This window comes from Dermacentor variabilis, chromosome 4, assembly GCF_050947875.1.
Source record: "Dermacentor variabilis isolate Ectoservices chromosome 4, ASM5094787v1, whole genome shotgun sequence".
Lineage (NCBI taxonomy): Eukaryota > Metazoa > Arthropoda > Arachnida > Ixodida > Ixodidae > Dermacentor > Dermacentor variabilis.
Genome location: NC_134571.1, coordinates 50,823,831 through 50,841,360, shown reverse-complemented (window position 1 = coordinate 50,841,360; position 17,530 = coordinate 50,823,831). Strand labels below are relative to the sequence as shown.

At 44.3% G+C, this 17,530-nt stretch overlaps 2 protein-coding genes across 3 annotated transcripts; one reads left to right on the top strand and one right to left on the bottom strand.

Moving 5' to 3' along the window:
* Window positions 1-253: 253 nt before the first annotated feature.
* On the top strand, window positions 254-12,319 carry LOC142579106 (thiol S-methyltransferase TMT1A-like). Of its 2 annotated transcripts, none has more exons than XM_075688982.1 (3): window positions 254-347; window positions 4,867-5,734; window positions 10,414-12,319. In XM_075688982.1, the coding sequence occupies exons 2-3, from the start codon at window positions 5,144-5,146 to the stop codon at window positions 10,648-10,650; spliced, it is 828 nt and encodes a 275-aa protein (XP_075545097.1). In that variant the 5' UTR covers window positions 254-347; window positions 4,867-5,143; the 3' UTR covers window positions 10,651-12,319. The 2 variants fall into 2 exon arrangements, with proteins under 2 accessions (XP_075545097.1, XP_075545098.1); XM_075688983.1 differs by lacking the exon at window positions 254-347 and adding an exon at window positions 4,387-4,707.
* LOC142579105 (cotranscriptional regulator ARB2A homolog) lies at window positions 12,086-17,335 on the bottom strand. The gene has a single exon (XM_075688981.1). The coding sequence runs from the start codon at window positions 17,059-17,061 to the stop codon at window positions 16,027-16,029; it is 1,035 nt and encodes a 344-aa protein (XP_075545096.1). The 5' UTR covers window positions 17,062-17,335; the 3' UTR covers window positions 12,086-16,026.
* Between the last annotated feature and the right edge of the window lie 195 nt (window positions 17,336-17,530).

Genomic DNA, 17,530 nt, shown 5'->3' with positions numbered 1-17,530 from the left:
AGCTCCATTTCAGGCTTTTTACTTCTTTTTTTTCTGCTGGCTCCATGTTTGGCTGTATGGATTTAGTTCTTGCAAAATACGCTAGCTATATGTTTTTATATTAACGATACCGGTGAGCTGCCATTAATGAATAGAGTGCCTGCCATATGCTCTATAGCACATTTTCATTTATCTTTAGGTTCCTCTCTCAAGATCTGTGTTCCCGCGACTGCTTAGCCCTTACATAAAGACATACACGGTATCCAGCGAAATCGCCGTGAGCGCGAGCGGCACTCGGTACCATTCCGTGGACCCCTGTGACCTGGCATGCCGCAGTGTCGCCGTTGGCGGGAAAACGAAGCTGCAAGGTGTGCACTCGCATATGTGTACTCGTTCGCGCCGATATACGACGCAACATAGAGCGAGTGCCTTCCTCAATTTGGCGCACGCAGCGTACACCCGTGACGAAAGAAGCTCGCTGTAACGGTATTTTCGAAAACCTGTGGGATGGGCTTGTATTTAACAGATTTCTCTCATGAACTATCACCGTCGAATTTTGGTATGCGTGCATCAGAATGCGCTGAACGGATTTGTAAAAAAAAAAAAAAAAAAAAACCATAGAAAGAAAGGAAGGGCGTCTGGGCCGAGCGAAGAAATGGGGGAGACACGGAGCGTGCAACCCCGCATATATTATGTTCTAAAGGCCTAAAGGGAACTGCATAATGAATGATTGCTTCATAAACGGTTGCACGTACTGCATGGCGCCTTCAATGTCAAACTTGTGTCCTTTTTTTCTTTTTTAAGGGAAGGGGAGGTGCAGTTCCTTTTTGTCAGCCTGGTTTAAACAAGTAAGCTGTATCCTGCATCTGTCGTTCATAAGCAGCATACTGTCGAGCCATAAATTGTTATTCGTACAAGTTTCGCCCCGGGCGCAATGAAAAAGAACTAGACGCCCGTTGCCACATATTTGCCCAGTAATTTCAGAATATGCCGAAGGCACTTGCGCGTCACAACTATAGCGCGGAAGCTTTAGCTTGGGCCCAACTCCGACGCGGCCTATTCAAATACATGTGAAACGCAAAAACGCTTTTCTCAGATAACCCCTAGACCGATTTTAATGAAATTTGTTGCGTTTGAGCGAGAAGGTTAGATTCCAGTGACTGCTGGAAGCGGAATTTCGATTCAGGGCCTGAATTTTGTAGAAAGAATTTACAAAAGTTCGAAACATAGAGGCACGAAGTTTACAAATCTGTAGCTATCCGTCAACATCAGATATCGCGCTTCTGTAAACGGCATCCACTAAATCATTCAACGCGGATAAATTCGATATGTCAATCTATATATTATATGAGTTTGTTACGTTGTGTACAAGGGTTGTGCAGAAGCTGTATTTACATATTACAATTTTTTTTTAGATTCATGTGTAACGTATCCATTTTGTCCGCTTTAGATGTACTCTTATATTAAATACATAGCAGTGTGATGTCATTTTTCATTGCTGAGTTACGGAGTTCTAAACTTGATAGTATCGTTTTCTGAAAATTTACGATTTTCGCCAGTATTTAATAAAAAATTGACGACCTAAATCAAAATTCGAAACCAACAGTCAGTAGATTTTAAGTTTTGCTTTCAAATGCAACAAATCTCGTCAAATTTGGTGCAGTGGTTGCTGAGAGAAACGAATTCTCCTTTTACATGTATTTATATACGAGCACCCGAGCTAAAGCTTCCTCTTAATAACTTCATAAAGAAGCTCCATTTTCCAACTCTTGCCTCTCTGATGCACATATGGCGCAGTTCCTGCTCGCGTGTTGTATAGTACCAAGGAAGACAATGAGGAAGGTTATTGTGAAGCGTATTTCCGTGTACGACGAACATGATGGGGCATAAAAGGCTCGGCGTATACAGTTCACACCTGTGTATAATTAGCCAACCATTCCAGGAACACGGGAAGCGGACACCTTGAAACATAAGTTAGCGAGGCAAATTGAAGGTATAACTACACATCCCACATACATTTACGCTTTTCCTCGAGGCACCCGGACGGTGGTTTTCGAAGGTCTTCCATATTCGTATGTATATGGTCTTGCCGGGGAGAACGCGCCGTATATATAGACTTCCTGAAATAATGCGTCCGAAGGTTAAGCGGAGGACGCAAATTTGCGCAGAATCGCGCCCCATATTCTGTTTTAAAAAAAAACAAAAAAAGAAAAAAGCGTCATAGCCGCAGATCTAGAGGTCCCTTGGGCGCTGCCTCGCGAAAACAGAGGCACACGCGTGAGGCATGACAGCCTATACGAAGTCAACTCCCGACAGAATGAAGAATGTTACGACAAGTAGTTGATACTCCGTACAGTATACGTGTCCTGTCGCCCACTCTTCGCTCTTCCTCGTGCTTTTTTTCCTCTAGCACAATGTTTAGCATTCATGTCTTTCTTTGTCATCTAGTTGATCATCATTTAGTGTCATCGGCGCACACTATGACCAACTTAATCAGAAGGACCTTTCCTTGGTAGATCTATCCTGTATAACGCAGTTCCGCAAATTCCGAATTGTAACAGGTGGATCAGCATCACAACAACACAAAGATTTGATTTAGAGAGCGTTTAGGGAACAGGAAAAGAGGGAGACGCAGACGTTACGTAAGGTGCGCCCTAGAGAAAATTGCAATAGAAATCTCTTTTGGTCTTATACGAAATATATAGGTCTAATAGGAAAACCTACAGGTCCCACAGCAAAGTGTACAGGTCCCATAAAGATTTCTGCCGGTCCTCTATCAGCGCAATAGAGAGTTCTATAAGAAAATAAAATGCTTTATGGGTCCCAATTGAAGCAGTAGAAGTAGTGATATAAACGTGTATTGGACAAATAAAATGCTACATAGGTCCTAATAGACATAATAGAAATAGAAGTAGTGATCATAATATAAACTTGTATTGGTAGTATTGCTTGAACAAGAAGTCGAAAAAGCAGACGCACCAAACATCGGGAATGAAGGTAGAAAAGGCGTCGCTTTAATAAAGGGTTTATGCATTCCAAGCTGTTTATTCGTTATAGTTAGGATATTTAGGTATCGTTTGTTGTTTCAATGCGTAATTTCGTAGAGATCAGAGCTGGCCACCAGCACATCTGTAGGGGTAGAACAGATGCAGCTATATATAGGCCACGATTTGGTGTATAAGGGGTGTCCTTTGTGTGAGCTGTCTGGCAAGGCAGCAGCAGCAACCACGACCAGTAAAGTCTGGCAGGGTTTCACGTAGAAAGGTTTGCTTTAGAATGAATTAATGGACCTTTGTAGAACAAACCACTTTGGTTTGTTGCACAGTGCTACTATATACACCCGTAAGCTAACAGACCAGTACAGGCTGTCAGTTTTACCAGTGTATCAGGCATTATTTCATGGTCCAGTAGACCAACAAAGGCTATCAGTTTTATTAGTGTATCAGGTCTATCGTTTCATAATCTAATAAGATGAAACCTATAGACACCAGTAAAATATTTCTATTAGAATTTTTCCTAGGGCGCTGTTGTCCCCAATTGTCTCCATGGCGCTCAAATGCTCTCAAAGCACGTCTACAAACACAGCACAGCCACACAGCTGTACAAAAGAGGTACGGTGAAACAGACGCAGATGTGTTGTGCATGCACTGGTCTGCTACAACAGAATACGTGCAAACCTACTCTTTGCTGCCCATACACGATTTAATGCCGCGTTTAGTTACACTGCCAAAAAAGCGCCTCCTTCTGCTTCTCTGTATGCTTTTGCCTTTCATTGCAAGCAGGTAGCAATACGAGAGTACAGGTGACAAGAACTCTGCCATCAACATAGCTAGGTTATGTAGGCCATCAAGGCGTTAAACCTTGGCAGCGTAAGCAGCATTCGTATAGTGTCGTGCTCTATAGTGGTTACGGTGCCACTACAGCGCCACTCTCAAAAAAAAAAAAAAAGAAAAGAAAAAAGACGTCCGCGCGAAGGCAGGGAGCGTGAAAGACCGAAGAACGCACGCTAGCGCATTGCGCAAGTTGTAGAAGTGATACCATGCACTGCTCGTTATCGCTCAGGCTTAGTGCCAACGAACTTATAATCTATAGGCGCGAATATATGCGCCATTATGCAACGGATTAAAGCAACGCTGAGCAAATGCTTAAGTTTTCGGGATAAAGCTACACATTTGCTGGCATGTCCAGGCGCAAGATAACGGAAATGTGCTTGCAACATACCTGTGCTATGTATGTTGAGGCCTTCGAGACAGCGCAGCCTAAAATGAGTATACTATCGAACAAGAGAACAAGGCTATCTTTATTGTGTATGTTAATCGCTGTACATGCCCTATTTATGTGCTGCGATACGTAAGAATGCCAGGAAAGCGAAAGAAAGAAAGAATGTATTAGGCAAGGAAATCTTGATACGCGCAGGCCATGACACCTGGCGCAATTTATCTTACATGCACGCTTCTCACACTCGCCTTCGCACCATCGCGTTCAAGTTTTCAAGACCTTCCGGGAACTGCGATCGGCGCGGCCGCTCGATTCGAAAGTAAATCGCAGCTCTAGAGGGGCGTTTTCTCACTGGGAAAGACGTATGCAGTACGAGGCCAGGCAAATAAGCGAGTGCGCGCAAAACGGCTAACCGCTCCGAGCTTTGCCCATATATCGGCTCTTCCTTTTTTCTTCCTAGTCCGTTACGCAGACTGGAGAGCGCTGTGTGTGCCCGCTACAGCCTTTCAGGTCAGATTCCTCTTCACGGCGCTGTGTCGTGTGCGTGTACGCGCCAAAGTCGGCCGGAGGAACCCCAATTCTTTGGCTCCAAAGCTTCTCTGCGGCCCGCCGCTGCCCCTTTTAGCATCGTTTCTTTCTATCTTTTTTTTTTCTTTTTCGTTCTTCCAGGCAAGAGAAGCAGCAAACCGGTTCTGCAGCGATGTGCCCCTCCAACCGAAACCAGGAATCAGCGCTGGAGCGTACGCCGAGAGAAGCGCATCTGCCGAAGCGAGCAGCGGCCGCGGGAAGGAGGTGACAGCAGCGGCAGAAGGGTTCCCACCGTAGCAGCAGACGACGGCACATTGGTCGCGGCCATCCGAAAGCGTTTGTTTGCGCTGCCACTCACATTTCTTCGCTCTTTTTCCTCGCTTTTGTTCGCCTTGAAAAGGAGTCTGGCGCGTGCCGTATGAGTTTATGTAGGGGGACCTTTCCCATCCCGTCCTTGGAGAAGACCATGTCTCCTCCTGTGTACAGCAGGAGTCGCGAGAACTTCGCGCTGTACCTGTTCGCCGGCGTTCCGCTCACGCTGTTCGTGATGTGCCTGATACTGCGCCGTCAGCGAAAGGAAGCCCAGCGGCGCTTCTTCGCCTGGATCTACGCGAAGTACTACGCCGATCACAACGCAGCTATCCTGGCTCCTTTCAAGAGAGAATTGTTCGCCGACATGGCACAAATCGTGTCCGACGACCCGATCCTGGAGGCGCGCGGCGCCATCCGCATCGTGGAGATCGGCGTCGGCACGGGAACCAACTTGGCCTACTACCCGCAGGGCAGCAGGGTGATCTCGGTGGAACCCAATCGGTACTTCGAGAACATCTTCAGAGAGAATCGCTGCGCGTTTCCCAACGTGGAAATCGAGCGGTTCGTGCTGGGTTGCGCCGAGGACATGTCTTCGATAGCGTCTGACAGCGTGGATTGCGTCGTGTCGACGCTGGTGCTTTGCTCCGTCGAGGACATGGCAGCGGTGATCCGCGAAATCAAGAGGATTCTTGTGAGGGTACGTAACGGGCGCGGGAATGCGTTTGTTCACGTGTTAAAGTGGTATATATGCATTAGCTTCAAACGCTATCGATTCTCGTGATTCTTCTTTCATAATGCAAAGAAGGGGTAAGGCGTGCAGACACGGACACTAGAGAAGTGGACAGAGAAAAATCCTGGTCATTGTATAGCTTTTAGTATGGATATCGAAGACTTGTATTACTCCTTGCCGCGTGACGGGTTGTTAAATTCTGTAAACGAGCGCATTAAAGAACGAGTGCAAGAGTCGGCTTTTATAGATAGATGCGGTGTTTCTACGGGTGCTTTTCTAGGAATTCTTTCAATGTACTTAAAGTCGACGCTGGTTGGGTGGAGAGATGGCATGCTTCCGCATAAATCGTGAATTTGTATTGGTTCAAACGTTGCCCCTATTCTTAGTGATATTTACCTGGACAAGATTGACAGCTGCTTAGAGAAGGCCTTGGATGTGCTATTAGGGTATTTCGTTACGTTGATGATCACCTGATTTTCTGCAATAGGGACGAATTTGATTCCGCTGCTACCTCAGTAAGTGAGCAATTTAGACTTAATGGAGGAGGATAGCAGTTTACCAAGGAATTTCCTCAGAGACGCGTAATACAGTTTTTAGACATTTTCTTGGTCCTAGAACAAAGTCACGTGTGGTGGCAGTACTCCCCTAGATCTTTGAAGCCATTGTTTAACTTTCAATTCAAGCATTCCAAATTAGTAAAAAACGGAATTGCCATGTCGTGCCTTAAGTCTTCTCTTTTATACGTTCGTAGGGCAAATGGGTTGGTGTATCAATCAGAGGATAATGGAACATAAAAGGTCGCTAACCGGTGGATCGCCTTCTAATCTTTCCTTACATTGCCAAGACTGCCAAGATTGTAAGTGCGCGCCTGAGTTAGATGAATGCGCGATATTGTACAAGCATAGGGATGAGAATATGCGCCTTATGGTCGATGCTTGGCATATCAATAATGATGGAAGTGCGCGCGTGAGTCAGCCTTCGATTACCTTACATAAGGAAGAGATGAAATGCCATAACACTTGCCTCTCACGTAGACCGGCACGTGTACCCGATTGACACGTGGTGCTACCACTCCACTTCAGAGCATGCGCAGATGAGTTATGTGTCTTCTTTCTTTTTTTCGCCTCAGTGCTTCCTTTAGTTGATACGGCGTTCGTGTTGTCCACTTCTCTTCTATAGTGTCCCTGTCTGCACGCCTTACCCATTCTTTGCATTATGAATCCTTACCAACTAGCTCAGCTTTACAGACGAATACCTTCAGGCCTCGTACTTTATCACAGGATTATTCTGATATGCCTCCCTCCTATTGAAGTAACTGTTTCTTTTCCGATTATATCTCCTGCAGATGACCGAAATGACAAAACGATAGATCGATATTTGATCTAGCAATGTCTGCGTTTCATGTACGCGTATCACATAAGAATTGAAAGCTGTATTTGTTTCGTTTAGTTTCGTTTATTTATTTACGAATACCCCCCCCCCCCCCCCCCCAGAGAGGGATTGAGTGAGGGGTTGGAATAATGATGGATGAATAACGTGCCATGGATGGAATAACGTGTTACACAATTTGACGCAAGGAAACAAATCTAAAGAAACGCGAAAAGAATAATAGGGAATGCGCACTTTTCTAATTGTGTCTCCGTCACGAGGCAGTTCGTTTCTTCAGGCTAATATACACAACCTTATAACTCTGTATACGGTTTACAGAATTTGAACGTAAGGTTTCCCGTGAAATCTATAGATAGCCTAAATACGTGTGAACTCGTGACATTTAAAATGTTGTCGACTAATAGGTCTTTAGTATTTCAGTAAACAACCAGACCTGCTCCGGGAACTAGCTTACTAGTGGCTGACGTTCCGCTGCTCAGCTCGGGGTGGCGGGTTCGATCCCGGCCGCGGCGGCCGCATTTCGATGAGGGAGAAATGCAACAACACCCGATCGTGTGCTGAGATCTAGGTGCACGTTAAGTAACTCCAGGCGTTCAAATTATGGTCGGTTGCCACAAGCCACATCCCACTGTCCCGACTTCGTCCACCTGAGAGTAGGCAACCCAACCCCTACATTCTAAAAAAAATTTACACCCTTCGGGGTGTATATTTGCTACACAACAATAATCGTCATCTGCCTTGCTTGCGTTTCCTTTCTTGAAAACGCTGTGCCCGCTACTTTCCTGTTGGCAATGCTATGTCATGCTGATAACGTGCATGCCGTTCGTTACTGAGAAGTACTAGGCTCGTAGCGTTAAAGAAAGGAAATGCGGACAAGACAGATGACATTTATTGTGTGGCAAGATACTACTCAATGGGTGTAAATTTTTCTTAGAGTGTACCCAAAGGGCGTAAACCATTCGAGTGCATGCAGTAAACTGGAAAGGGAGTCCTAAGGAGCATAATGGCCGGTGGAGCGCCATTACACTTGATAGCGCGCCAGTTCTACCAAAATGGTTTCGTGCCAAGTGTCATTTGCGTGATGAGATGACAATGCGCGATGATGACTAACGGGTGGTCGTACTGCAAAGAAATGTGGCCTGTACGTTGATTTGTATTTTACACTCTAAAAAAAAACTTACACATTTGGGACTCTTCTCACAACAATAATTGTCATCTGTTTTGCCTGCATTTCCTTTCTTTAACACTGCGAGCCCGGTACTTCCAACACACGAACGGCTTGCGCGTTATCAGCGCGACACAGCATTAACGACAGGAAAGTAGCGAGCCCAGAGTTTTCAAGAAAGGATACGCAAGCAAGGCAGATGATGATTATTGCTGTGGGAAAAATATACACCCAAAGGGTGCAGCTGTTTTAAGAGTGTACCTTGGATGGCAGAAACCATTTGCCGGAACCACTGTGCATTTGGCACGGAAATAAAGACAAAAGTCTTACTCTCGATTCTTCTGCGGATGTGAGCGTTAACAAAGGCCCGGGTGTCAATTCCCATAGGGGCCAACGTTGAGCTTAGAGTCGCCTCGTTATTAGTACTTGTCACGAACGTGAGCAATTGTCAACCTCTGCTTTCATGTAAGCAATGGATGTTTAAAATGCTCCACGTTTTGATGAATTCTTAGTGCAATAACCATACTATCATCATCTGTGGCAGATTTTAATTGTGTTCTTTGTGCTGTGCAAGCGTAAAGCACCGGGCAGACAGCTTCAAAGAAATGATACATATGCAATGAAACTATCACAGTGTGTGTCGTGTGGAAACAGTTATCATCAAAAAGTATTCAGTTCTCATAAGAGCATGTAGCTTAGGACCCTCATAAAAAACGAACAAAGGTCACCAGCAGAAGACTGCAGGGGCATCGCTTGTAGGTGAACTTCGTACCCACTGTGATTGCTTAGTAGCTTTGGCGTTACGCTGCTAAGCACGAGGTAACATGATCAAATCCCAATGTGCAGATGCTGTATTTCGATGGGGGCGAAATGCAAAAACGCCTGTGTGCCATGCATTGGGTGCACGTTACAGAACCACAGGTGGTCGAAATTAATCTGGAGTCCCCAACTACGGCGTGCCTTATTATCAGATCGTGGCTTTGGGACGTAAAACCCCAGAATCTAATTTTTTGCACTCTGTGCTTCCTTGAAACCTTTCACAATAATTGTGTGCACTCAGCAGCCACCTGTCTGCTCAGCAGTATGGGAAAGGGTAATGTTATACCTTATTTTCTTTTAATTATTTTTCTCATTTTGCAACACTTTAACCAATGCCTGTTCAGCAAAGTGAAGCGCCACCAAATCAACAGGCTTCGGTTTGTGCTGCGCATACCACTCCAGCTGCCTCGGCGTTTATCGGACCACAACACACTTGCATGGTACAGTGCTTTCCAAGAGACATCTTTGGAGCAAGGGACAGGGTTAGGACGGGAAGACGTATAGAGTATGTATAGGGGCGATAGCCAGGGGCCTTTTCACAAACCGTGCATTTGAGACCCCTGTTGCAAGTGCTTCCCATCAATGATGTCTATTTGTGAGAAAGCCGAGCGCTCAGTTGCAGGCTCTTCGGCCACGAAAGGAAAGGCCTTGTGCGCCAATGCCAGTAGAGCTTTCACGAGACAGCAAGCGCATGAAAAGGGAACGTGGAAGTATGTTCAAGTGCTGCAAACATGAACTCCTAGACTATATTGAGAAAAATAAAAAAATCTTGTGAACATGTTACTTTTAAACCTTTGGCTTTTCTTGTAAAGACTCCGTGCAGTGGGATCATAGGGGGATGGAAATCATAGTTGCCTGTATGCCAGTACACTGCCAAGCTGCAACAGACTCTAGCAGAATAATGTGCATTGAAGTGTAGAGCAAGCAACCACTTTTCTTATAAATTATTACGACACAGTTGCATTTAAAATCTGTGGCAAATGATTGACCTTTACACCCATGAGATACTACAGTGCAGTGTAGTTCTCTGGATTACTACACCTAGTTTAACCCACAATGTGTGCCAAAGTCTGTGAAAAGGTGCCTTTGCATTTCTTACTCGTATAAGAACATGGCCACCATAATCGGGAATCAAACCATCTAATCACCTTTCCTGCCGTTTTTTATCTCTCAGCAGCGCAATGCCATTGCAGGGCCAACTCACTAGGAACCAATAAGCAATGCAAAAGGAAATCAGTGATAGAGTTGGTCTTCCATTTGTTCCTTGATGCAGGGTGGCTGCTTCTACTACGTGGAGCACATAGGCTACAAAGAAGGCAGCTGGTCACGCCGGCTGCAGCAGCTTGCACAGCCTCTGTGGTCGCTGGTCAGTGACGGCTGCCAGCTGACACGTGACGTGCCGCAGTATGTTGAGTTTCTTGGCTTCCGGGAGATGTATGAGAAGATCCACTACCCACGGGAGATGCCCTTCCTGGTGCGGCCAACACTCGTTGGCAAGGCCGTCAAGTAGACGACATCTCGCATTACTGCACTATTCAGGGAGTGGCCATGCATCTGCCACGTCAGGTCACAAGGATTATTTTTACAGCGTGTTGCCCCTGCTGGCAGCAAGGTTCTACTGTTGTTCAATGCATCAGTGAACAGTGACTGACAAGTTGTGTGTGCACTGTGATTTCTGTCTTTCCTACATCGATTTATTTTCCCCATAAATTCTGTAAATTGAATGCAACATCAGATTGCACACTGTTGACAAGGCTGCTCCACTGAAAACATAATTAGGTGAAAAGTGGTGGCAGTGAAGTGGGTGCACAAACAAAGCTTATTTCCTCCTTCAATATCTAAATGGTCATTTTCCTTTTCTGTTACCTTCCCTCCCAAAACAGGCACACACCAAATCTGGAACACACCACAAAAAGAAAGTTCTGGACACACTACTGAGTGGTGCTCTACTCTTCACTGCTTGAATGCAATGTGCTTCCAGCCACTGGCTATTTGAGAGTATGTGACGCTGGTAGAGAACCAGCAGGCAGGTCAAGTGGTCACTGGTCTACTAGTGTACACCATAAAGTGTAGCTGAAGAGGTTGCATGTGAAACAGTTGAACTCTGCTTCCTACATTACTACAGGGCTGAATGTACACTGCAGCAGTTTGTTCAACTGTGGTTGCTGCATCACCACTAAGACAGTCTCACTAAGGACTCTTGGCAAATACTACATTAGGCACAACTTTACAGTGGTGTTGCTTAAGTTTGTAGAAACATATTAGTTACAGTTCAGTGGGTGAAAACATAATACAGATAATGGTAGATTGCACACAAAGTTTCATACATTCTTTTGTTAGGATGATTGGAGAGCCCTTGGAACACATGCAGTGTTTGTTCTGAAGTAGTTTGTCATTGTCTATATGCACAAACTCGCATAGGTCATGACTAACAAAGACCAATGCACTGTGTGTTCTCATCTTAGAATTATTTCCCATTATTTATGTAAAACAGTGTTTTGTAATGTACAAGTGCATTTGTTATTTTCTGCTGTCTATGCATTTATCATCTTCTATTTACAATTCATACAAAGAACATACGTGCACCAAGACAGTTGCTCTGTGTGATTTTTCTTCTGAGGGCATTTATAAGGTTGAGAAAAGACATCGTGCAACAGAAAAGTTAAACAGCAAAATAATACAGACTAATGTGGATATTGAATGACTGTTAGTCAATTAAATTCGCGAGCCATGTGTTTGAAAACCAAGCTGGCCTTGGGACATTTGTTGCAAATAGCAATTTGCAGGCTTGATTTCTTGCAAGTGCCACAATATATAATTGTGCAATACAAGTATCCAGCGGTACTGAACTGCATTTAAAAGTGTTATAAAAAAAGAGCTGTCATTTGTATTAGAATATGTAGAAGAACCTGTTAAATGGAAATAGCTACAGTGAAAGAAATGACCATTTGTAACAAAGACATGTTTACTTTTCCAAAGCAATAAAATTTAAAAGAGTGTCTGGGATTTGGATGGGTCACAAGCTCATCAGAAACGATAGTAGGCTGTGTACACAGTACATAACTAAATGTTCCTATATTTCTACATAGTAATAAGTTTGTGCTTCAAACTATTCTGTTAAAAAAGAGCACTGTAATACAACAAACAAATGCTGTAATAAAAATATGCTTCTTAACACATGTATGGGTCATTACTGATGACACCCAAGCAGTCTTGATCGCTAAGGACAAAGATTCAAATTCAAAGGAAGTGCTGCTTGAAATGTAGCCAGGCCATTTTACACAAAGAATAGCAGTGAAAATAAAACTGAATGCAGATATTTCAGCAATATAGAGTTCAGATTTGAGCTCCTTTGTATTATGATACATTCCATATTAGCAATGCAGTAGTAGAAACTGCTAAGGATTACATCCAGGTTGTCAGCTTCTGCACAACACATAGTGTGACCAGGGCTGTTATCTTTTATGCACTCGAAAAGCCTTCGTTCGGTATCGTCTCACGTAAATGTCCTAGACTGCGCCAATATCGCAGCCTAGGCCAATCACGTGAGGTGAAAGGGAACGTTGGCTTTTCGAGCATGTACAAGATATCGGCCCAGTTATAAACCACAGCTTTACAAACCAAGTACACTACAAGCATTACGTCACCACAAGGACATGGAATGTGTTCATTACAATATACAAGTTTCAACATAATTGACCCTTATCTGTGGATTAACAAACAGAAAGTGAAATAAAATAGGATAGCAAAATGCAAGAAACAGCACAGACTGATTGGAATATCAAGTGCTTCGTCTGCACTCTGAACATAAGATAAAAAGTGAGCAGGTTCCCTAAATGCCAGCACATATCTTGCTTTCTGTGTATTAGTATTTAGCTGCTTTAGTCCTTTGGTGGTTTGTTTAACACATGTAAAGGATAATGCCAGTCTTGCAAAATCAAGTTCTTTATCTTTAATGAGAATGTGGCAACTAGAGCTTCTCTCTCTTCTCATTTTGTTTTGTTCATGTTTTGTTCAGAATATTTTGTTCATGAAGCATCTAGAAGCTACCAATATCTGCACTGCCTAAGGCTACGAGGACAATCATGAGGAAAGGAACCTGTTGGCTATGATGGAACAAATCACATCGTAGCAAACTTTAGCCAGTGGCATTTTTGAAACTTGGTATTACAGACAACTTAAACCTGTCAATTAGGAGCCCCTTTGAGTAAATTTCTATTTGGAGAAAAAGTGTGCGCAGATACCTGGGCACATGTTTCCATAACTGATCAACAAGAATCACGTTCAAGGTGTTCCGTATGTGCCTCACAACATAGAATCAATGAGCAAGGTGACCTTGCATGCTGGAATCGAAGTCTCCAAAGTTAATGCTTATTACGAACAAGTGAAATCATAGGTATGGCTCCAGCATATACTTTATTGTTTTTCTGACCTAAAGCAATATGGAGAGTGCAGGTGTAAACAAAAAAAAAAATGTCCCACCAGATATATATCTCCCTCTGTTGTGAGCAAAATAGTGTGGTTGTGCAATCTTCCCAAGATTCTGTTGAGGATACCTAGACATTCATAAATTACAGTCTAAAGAATGCTGTGTTAAGGCCACTTGCGTGCCCTAAAGTTCTGTCTTAAATGCAATAGAAAATCATTGTACAAGAACACTAGCTCAGGAACTCGTTTCTTTTGCTTAATGCCACATTACATGCTGAAATCTTTGCCTATCCCATAGGAAAAGCTTAAGCTTGAGACAAGATAAGCAGTATTTGCAGTATCTTGTGGGAAGTTATAGCTGCAATAACAATTAAATTGTGGCCTGCTGTATTTTTCCGAAGCACTCGAAAGATGTTATATATGTACAGAACTAAATCTCATAAAACAATGCTCTTATTTTCCTGAGTGCAATATGGAACAAGCACTATAAAAAGTGGGTAGATGCATCATGTAACGCAGGCAACCATATTCCTAACAGATATCTGCAGGGAAAGACATTTTGCAGGCTAAAATAGATTAAAATAATGAAGTTGATCTCAACAATAATACTAGCTAAAGTTTGCAAAATGTTGACACTAATGCTGCAATTTTCCAACATTTTCCTTCAGTTTCCATTCAATTACGAACATCACAAGTGACTATCACACAATAATTTTTGGTGATATGCAGAGCACAAGGTCAATTCTATACACAGTGCATGCCGTCTGTGTTCATCTCGTTCTATACAACTGTGAGCACAACAGATAACCTGACAGGTGAGGTAGCAAAAGAGGTGTACCCAGAGCTTACTCCTGTTGAGTTTTTTAGCATATAAGTACCAGAAAACATGTTGCACTTAAAGAGCTACTATAGGCAAACAATCCCTCTTGACCTCAATCAGTTATTCTATATGAAAAGTGCCTTACAGTTGACTTTTCTGGTTGTTTTTTAAGAGCTACCCAATATCTCAAGTGAGTGCTCAGGTTTCTTAAACGCTAACCTGCCAGAAGAAAACACAATACTCCACGCTTGAGCACGGCAGAACTTGGGTAGTGGAGCTTGCAGAAGTGATGCTGTACACTTTAGCACTTCCATTTTAATTCATGTTTAAGTGGTGTATTAAGAGTCATTCATCGCAGAGCGAGATGGTGCATGTTAACCCGTGGAAAGTGTGAGTGTGCTTTTGAATCTGCCACTGGAATACAAGTTCAAAGTTGAGAAGCAAGAACCTGCCCGGAATCAACCAGTGGAATTGCTGTTTCGTGCTGGGGAGTTGTTCTTGCAAGACATTCTTCTTCGGATATTAAGAGAGCATCACAGTTGAATAGGAAAACAACTCGAGGCAGAGTCAACTTGGTGAAAAACTGCTCAGAGAACAAGGTTAATGCCAACAAGGTTAATCAAGGCATGCATGTCTGTGAGCTGGTGTGGTCTTAAAAAGCGGCGAAAAGCTACCTGTCTCCCATATACTTTATGACTTCCCTTTCATTCCTAGGTCTTGTTATGCAGTTTTCTTGCTGTGTAAATGATAAACATAGTTTGTATGCTATCTGATAGCATCATTCTATTAAACTAGATTAATTTCCTTCTGTGTCCCTCTGAATGCAACAATGTTTCACAACCAAGAGCAACAACCCTGGAAGCACATAAGTTGCAAGAGCCACGCCAAAATATGGCATCAGCATTTGCTGTTCCAAATGGCATAGTATTGAAGTGAGCAAATGGGCTCACTTTAGTGAAGGAACAGGGCATTGGGCAGAGAACATACAAGACAGACAAATACAGCAATTCTTTATACACACTAGTAATGGAGGGCTGTTTGTCACCATAGGGACAGCCAAGATTTGACGTAAAAACTAGACAGGTGCAATAATGTAGTGCCTGATGTAGGTGTATCTATACTTTTCCACTGTACTATACATGAGTCCTGCTCATATCTTTTGATTGCTACAGTTTGTAGCTAATCTTCATGCTGCATAGGTCTATTCAACTAAATTGACAGTGGCTTTAAAGAAACAGTGCAAGTCATTTCAGGCATTGCACACAAAGTCCATCGAGTGTTTTTTTTTTCTTTAAGTTACTGTCTCCTGCACTGTTACTTTACAAGAATACACATTGAGCAAAAGAAAAGGGCCACAGCACCTTGACCTTTCAACGATACACCTCGCTATACAATCTCCTAAATATGCAGCAAATCAAGGCACTTGATTAACTTACACGAGTACTGCCGATCAACAAGAAAGCCATCGGTGCTCATGCATAAAGCTTGGCGTTTTAGACAATGCTGGCAGTTTTGTGTGTTTACATTATTCAGTGAGGTACACACTCGTTCTGTCAACATACTGGCAAGCAGTAAGGTAATTTTCACAGAACACTTCCGCAAGAAAACGGCGGCTGCGCTACCTAGTCGCAAGGAAAACTACCAATCGTTATGCTCTCCGTTCCCGGCCGACTTCTTGTGGTATGCCGTCTCCAGAAACTCGAAGACGGACGCGAAGCTGGACCACGACGTCATCTCGTGGGTTACCGTGCCAGCGGACACGCGCTTCACGTCGACGGTGCCATCATGTCGCTCTCTGAGAGGCCGATCGAGGGGTTCCGGGCTCGAAACCCAATTCCGGCCAACCTGGTGGAAAAACTGCCCAACACGAGGGGGAGACTTCTGACGTGCGAAGCTGTGGACGGAGTCCGTAAAGGCGGCAGCGAAAACGCGAGCGGAGAACGAGGCGAAGAACTCCGTTGCCACATTAACAGCAACGACACCTCCGTAGCTGTGCGCCACGACGGCGACATGACGCGCCGGTGCTCTCTTCTCAACGATGTACTCCCAGACATGGCGCCCATGTTTCTCGGCAGTTTCACACTCCCGCACGGGGACCCGCACGCCGTTGATTACGCGGTGAGTATCGTTAGTGTTGAGCACAATCACGGCGTAGCCGAGCCCTTGCGCTCTTCTAATGTAAGGCAGCTGCGTGCCTTTCTTGAGCGAATCATTGATTATGAGCCGCCGTGACCATTGACCAGCGCGCACGACGCCGCTGCCGTGTATTAGGATCAAGAGGCGGTCCTTATTGGTGAACGCATCTTCCGACACGAAGATGAAAGAGCTCGGCTCATCTTCCTGGACGTTGACGGGCACCGTGACTCGCGTCAGGTGTGTCTCTTCCTCCAGGAGTTGGTAAACGTGTTCCGTGATAACGTCACCCAGAGCTTCGTAGCGCCGCTGGTTGTAGCTAAGGTCGTCAGGGCGCACCTGAAACAGGTATGGCTCTCCGGTCTTCAGGTGCCTCAGCTGGCCGAAATCGTTGAAGAAGTATCCGAAGTCGGCGATCGTCGACGGGAACGGAGAGAAGTCGTCGTCTTCGACGTCTGTCGCTTGACGTACGAGCGACCGTTTTCGCGGGAATCCGTCATTTCCCGAGTCCGCCGCAACATGTTTTTGGGTAGACATCATTTGAACACCTTGAACCGGGCTGAGAACCGCGATTTGGGCGACAGGCACCCCAGCTTCGGTATGCAGCACTAACTTCGGTTATCGAGACCACTTATGCTACAATGAACTTATGCAGCGCGCAAATTGTTTACTTCAAGACGCTCCAACGGATTGGCTTGGATCGTCTCTGTTGGGCTCGAAGTAAAGCCAGAGTCTGGATTGTGCTAGTGTCGCTCACAATTGCGTTGTTGCGCTCAAAAAAAAGTATGGCAGAGCATCGAAACAGAAACCTATCTTGCGATATTTCGCGGATCTGGAGTAACATAACATAGTTGTAAGCAATTAAACAAGAAGAAAGGTAAATTGAAAAACAGCTTGTTATGTTCAACATGGGATAAATGAGCCAACCAGTGCTTAAAGTCTCCCTGCAGTGAAGGGGGCGCATTCGCACTCTAAAAAAAAAAAAAAAAAAAAAAAAAAGGGATTTTGC

Bases quoted from the DNA above. Each gene is read 5' to 3' on its own strand.
- LOC142579106 (XM_075688982.1), top strand. From the start codon at position 5,144: ATGAGTTTATGTAGGGGGACCTTTCCCATCCCGTCCTTGGAGAAGACC. The intron at 5,735-10,413 runs GTACGTAACGGG...TCCTTGATGCAG, and splicing joins TCAAGAGGATTCTTGTGAGG to GGTGGCTGCTTCTACTACGT.
- LOC142579105 (XM_075688981.1), bottom strand. From the start codon at position 17,061: ATGATGTCTACCCAAAAACATGTTGCGGCGGACTCGGGAAATGACGGA.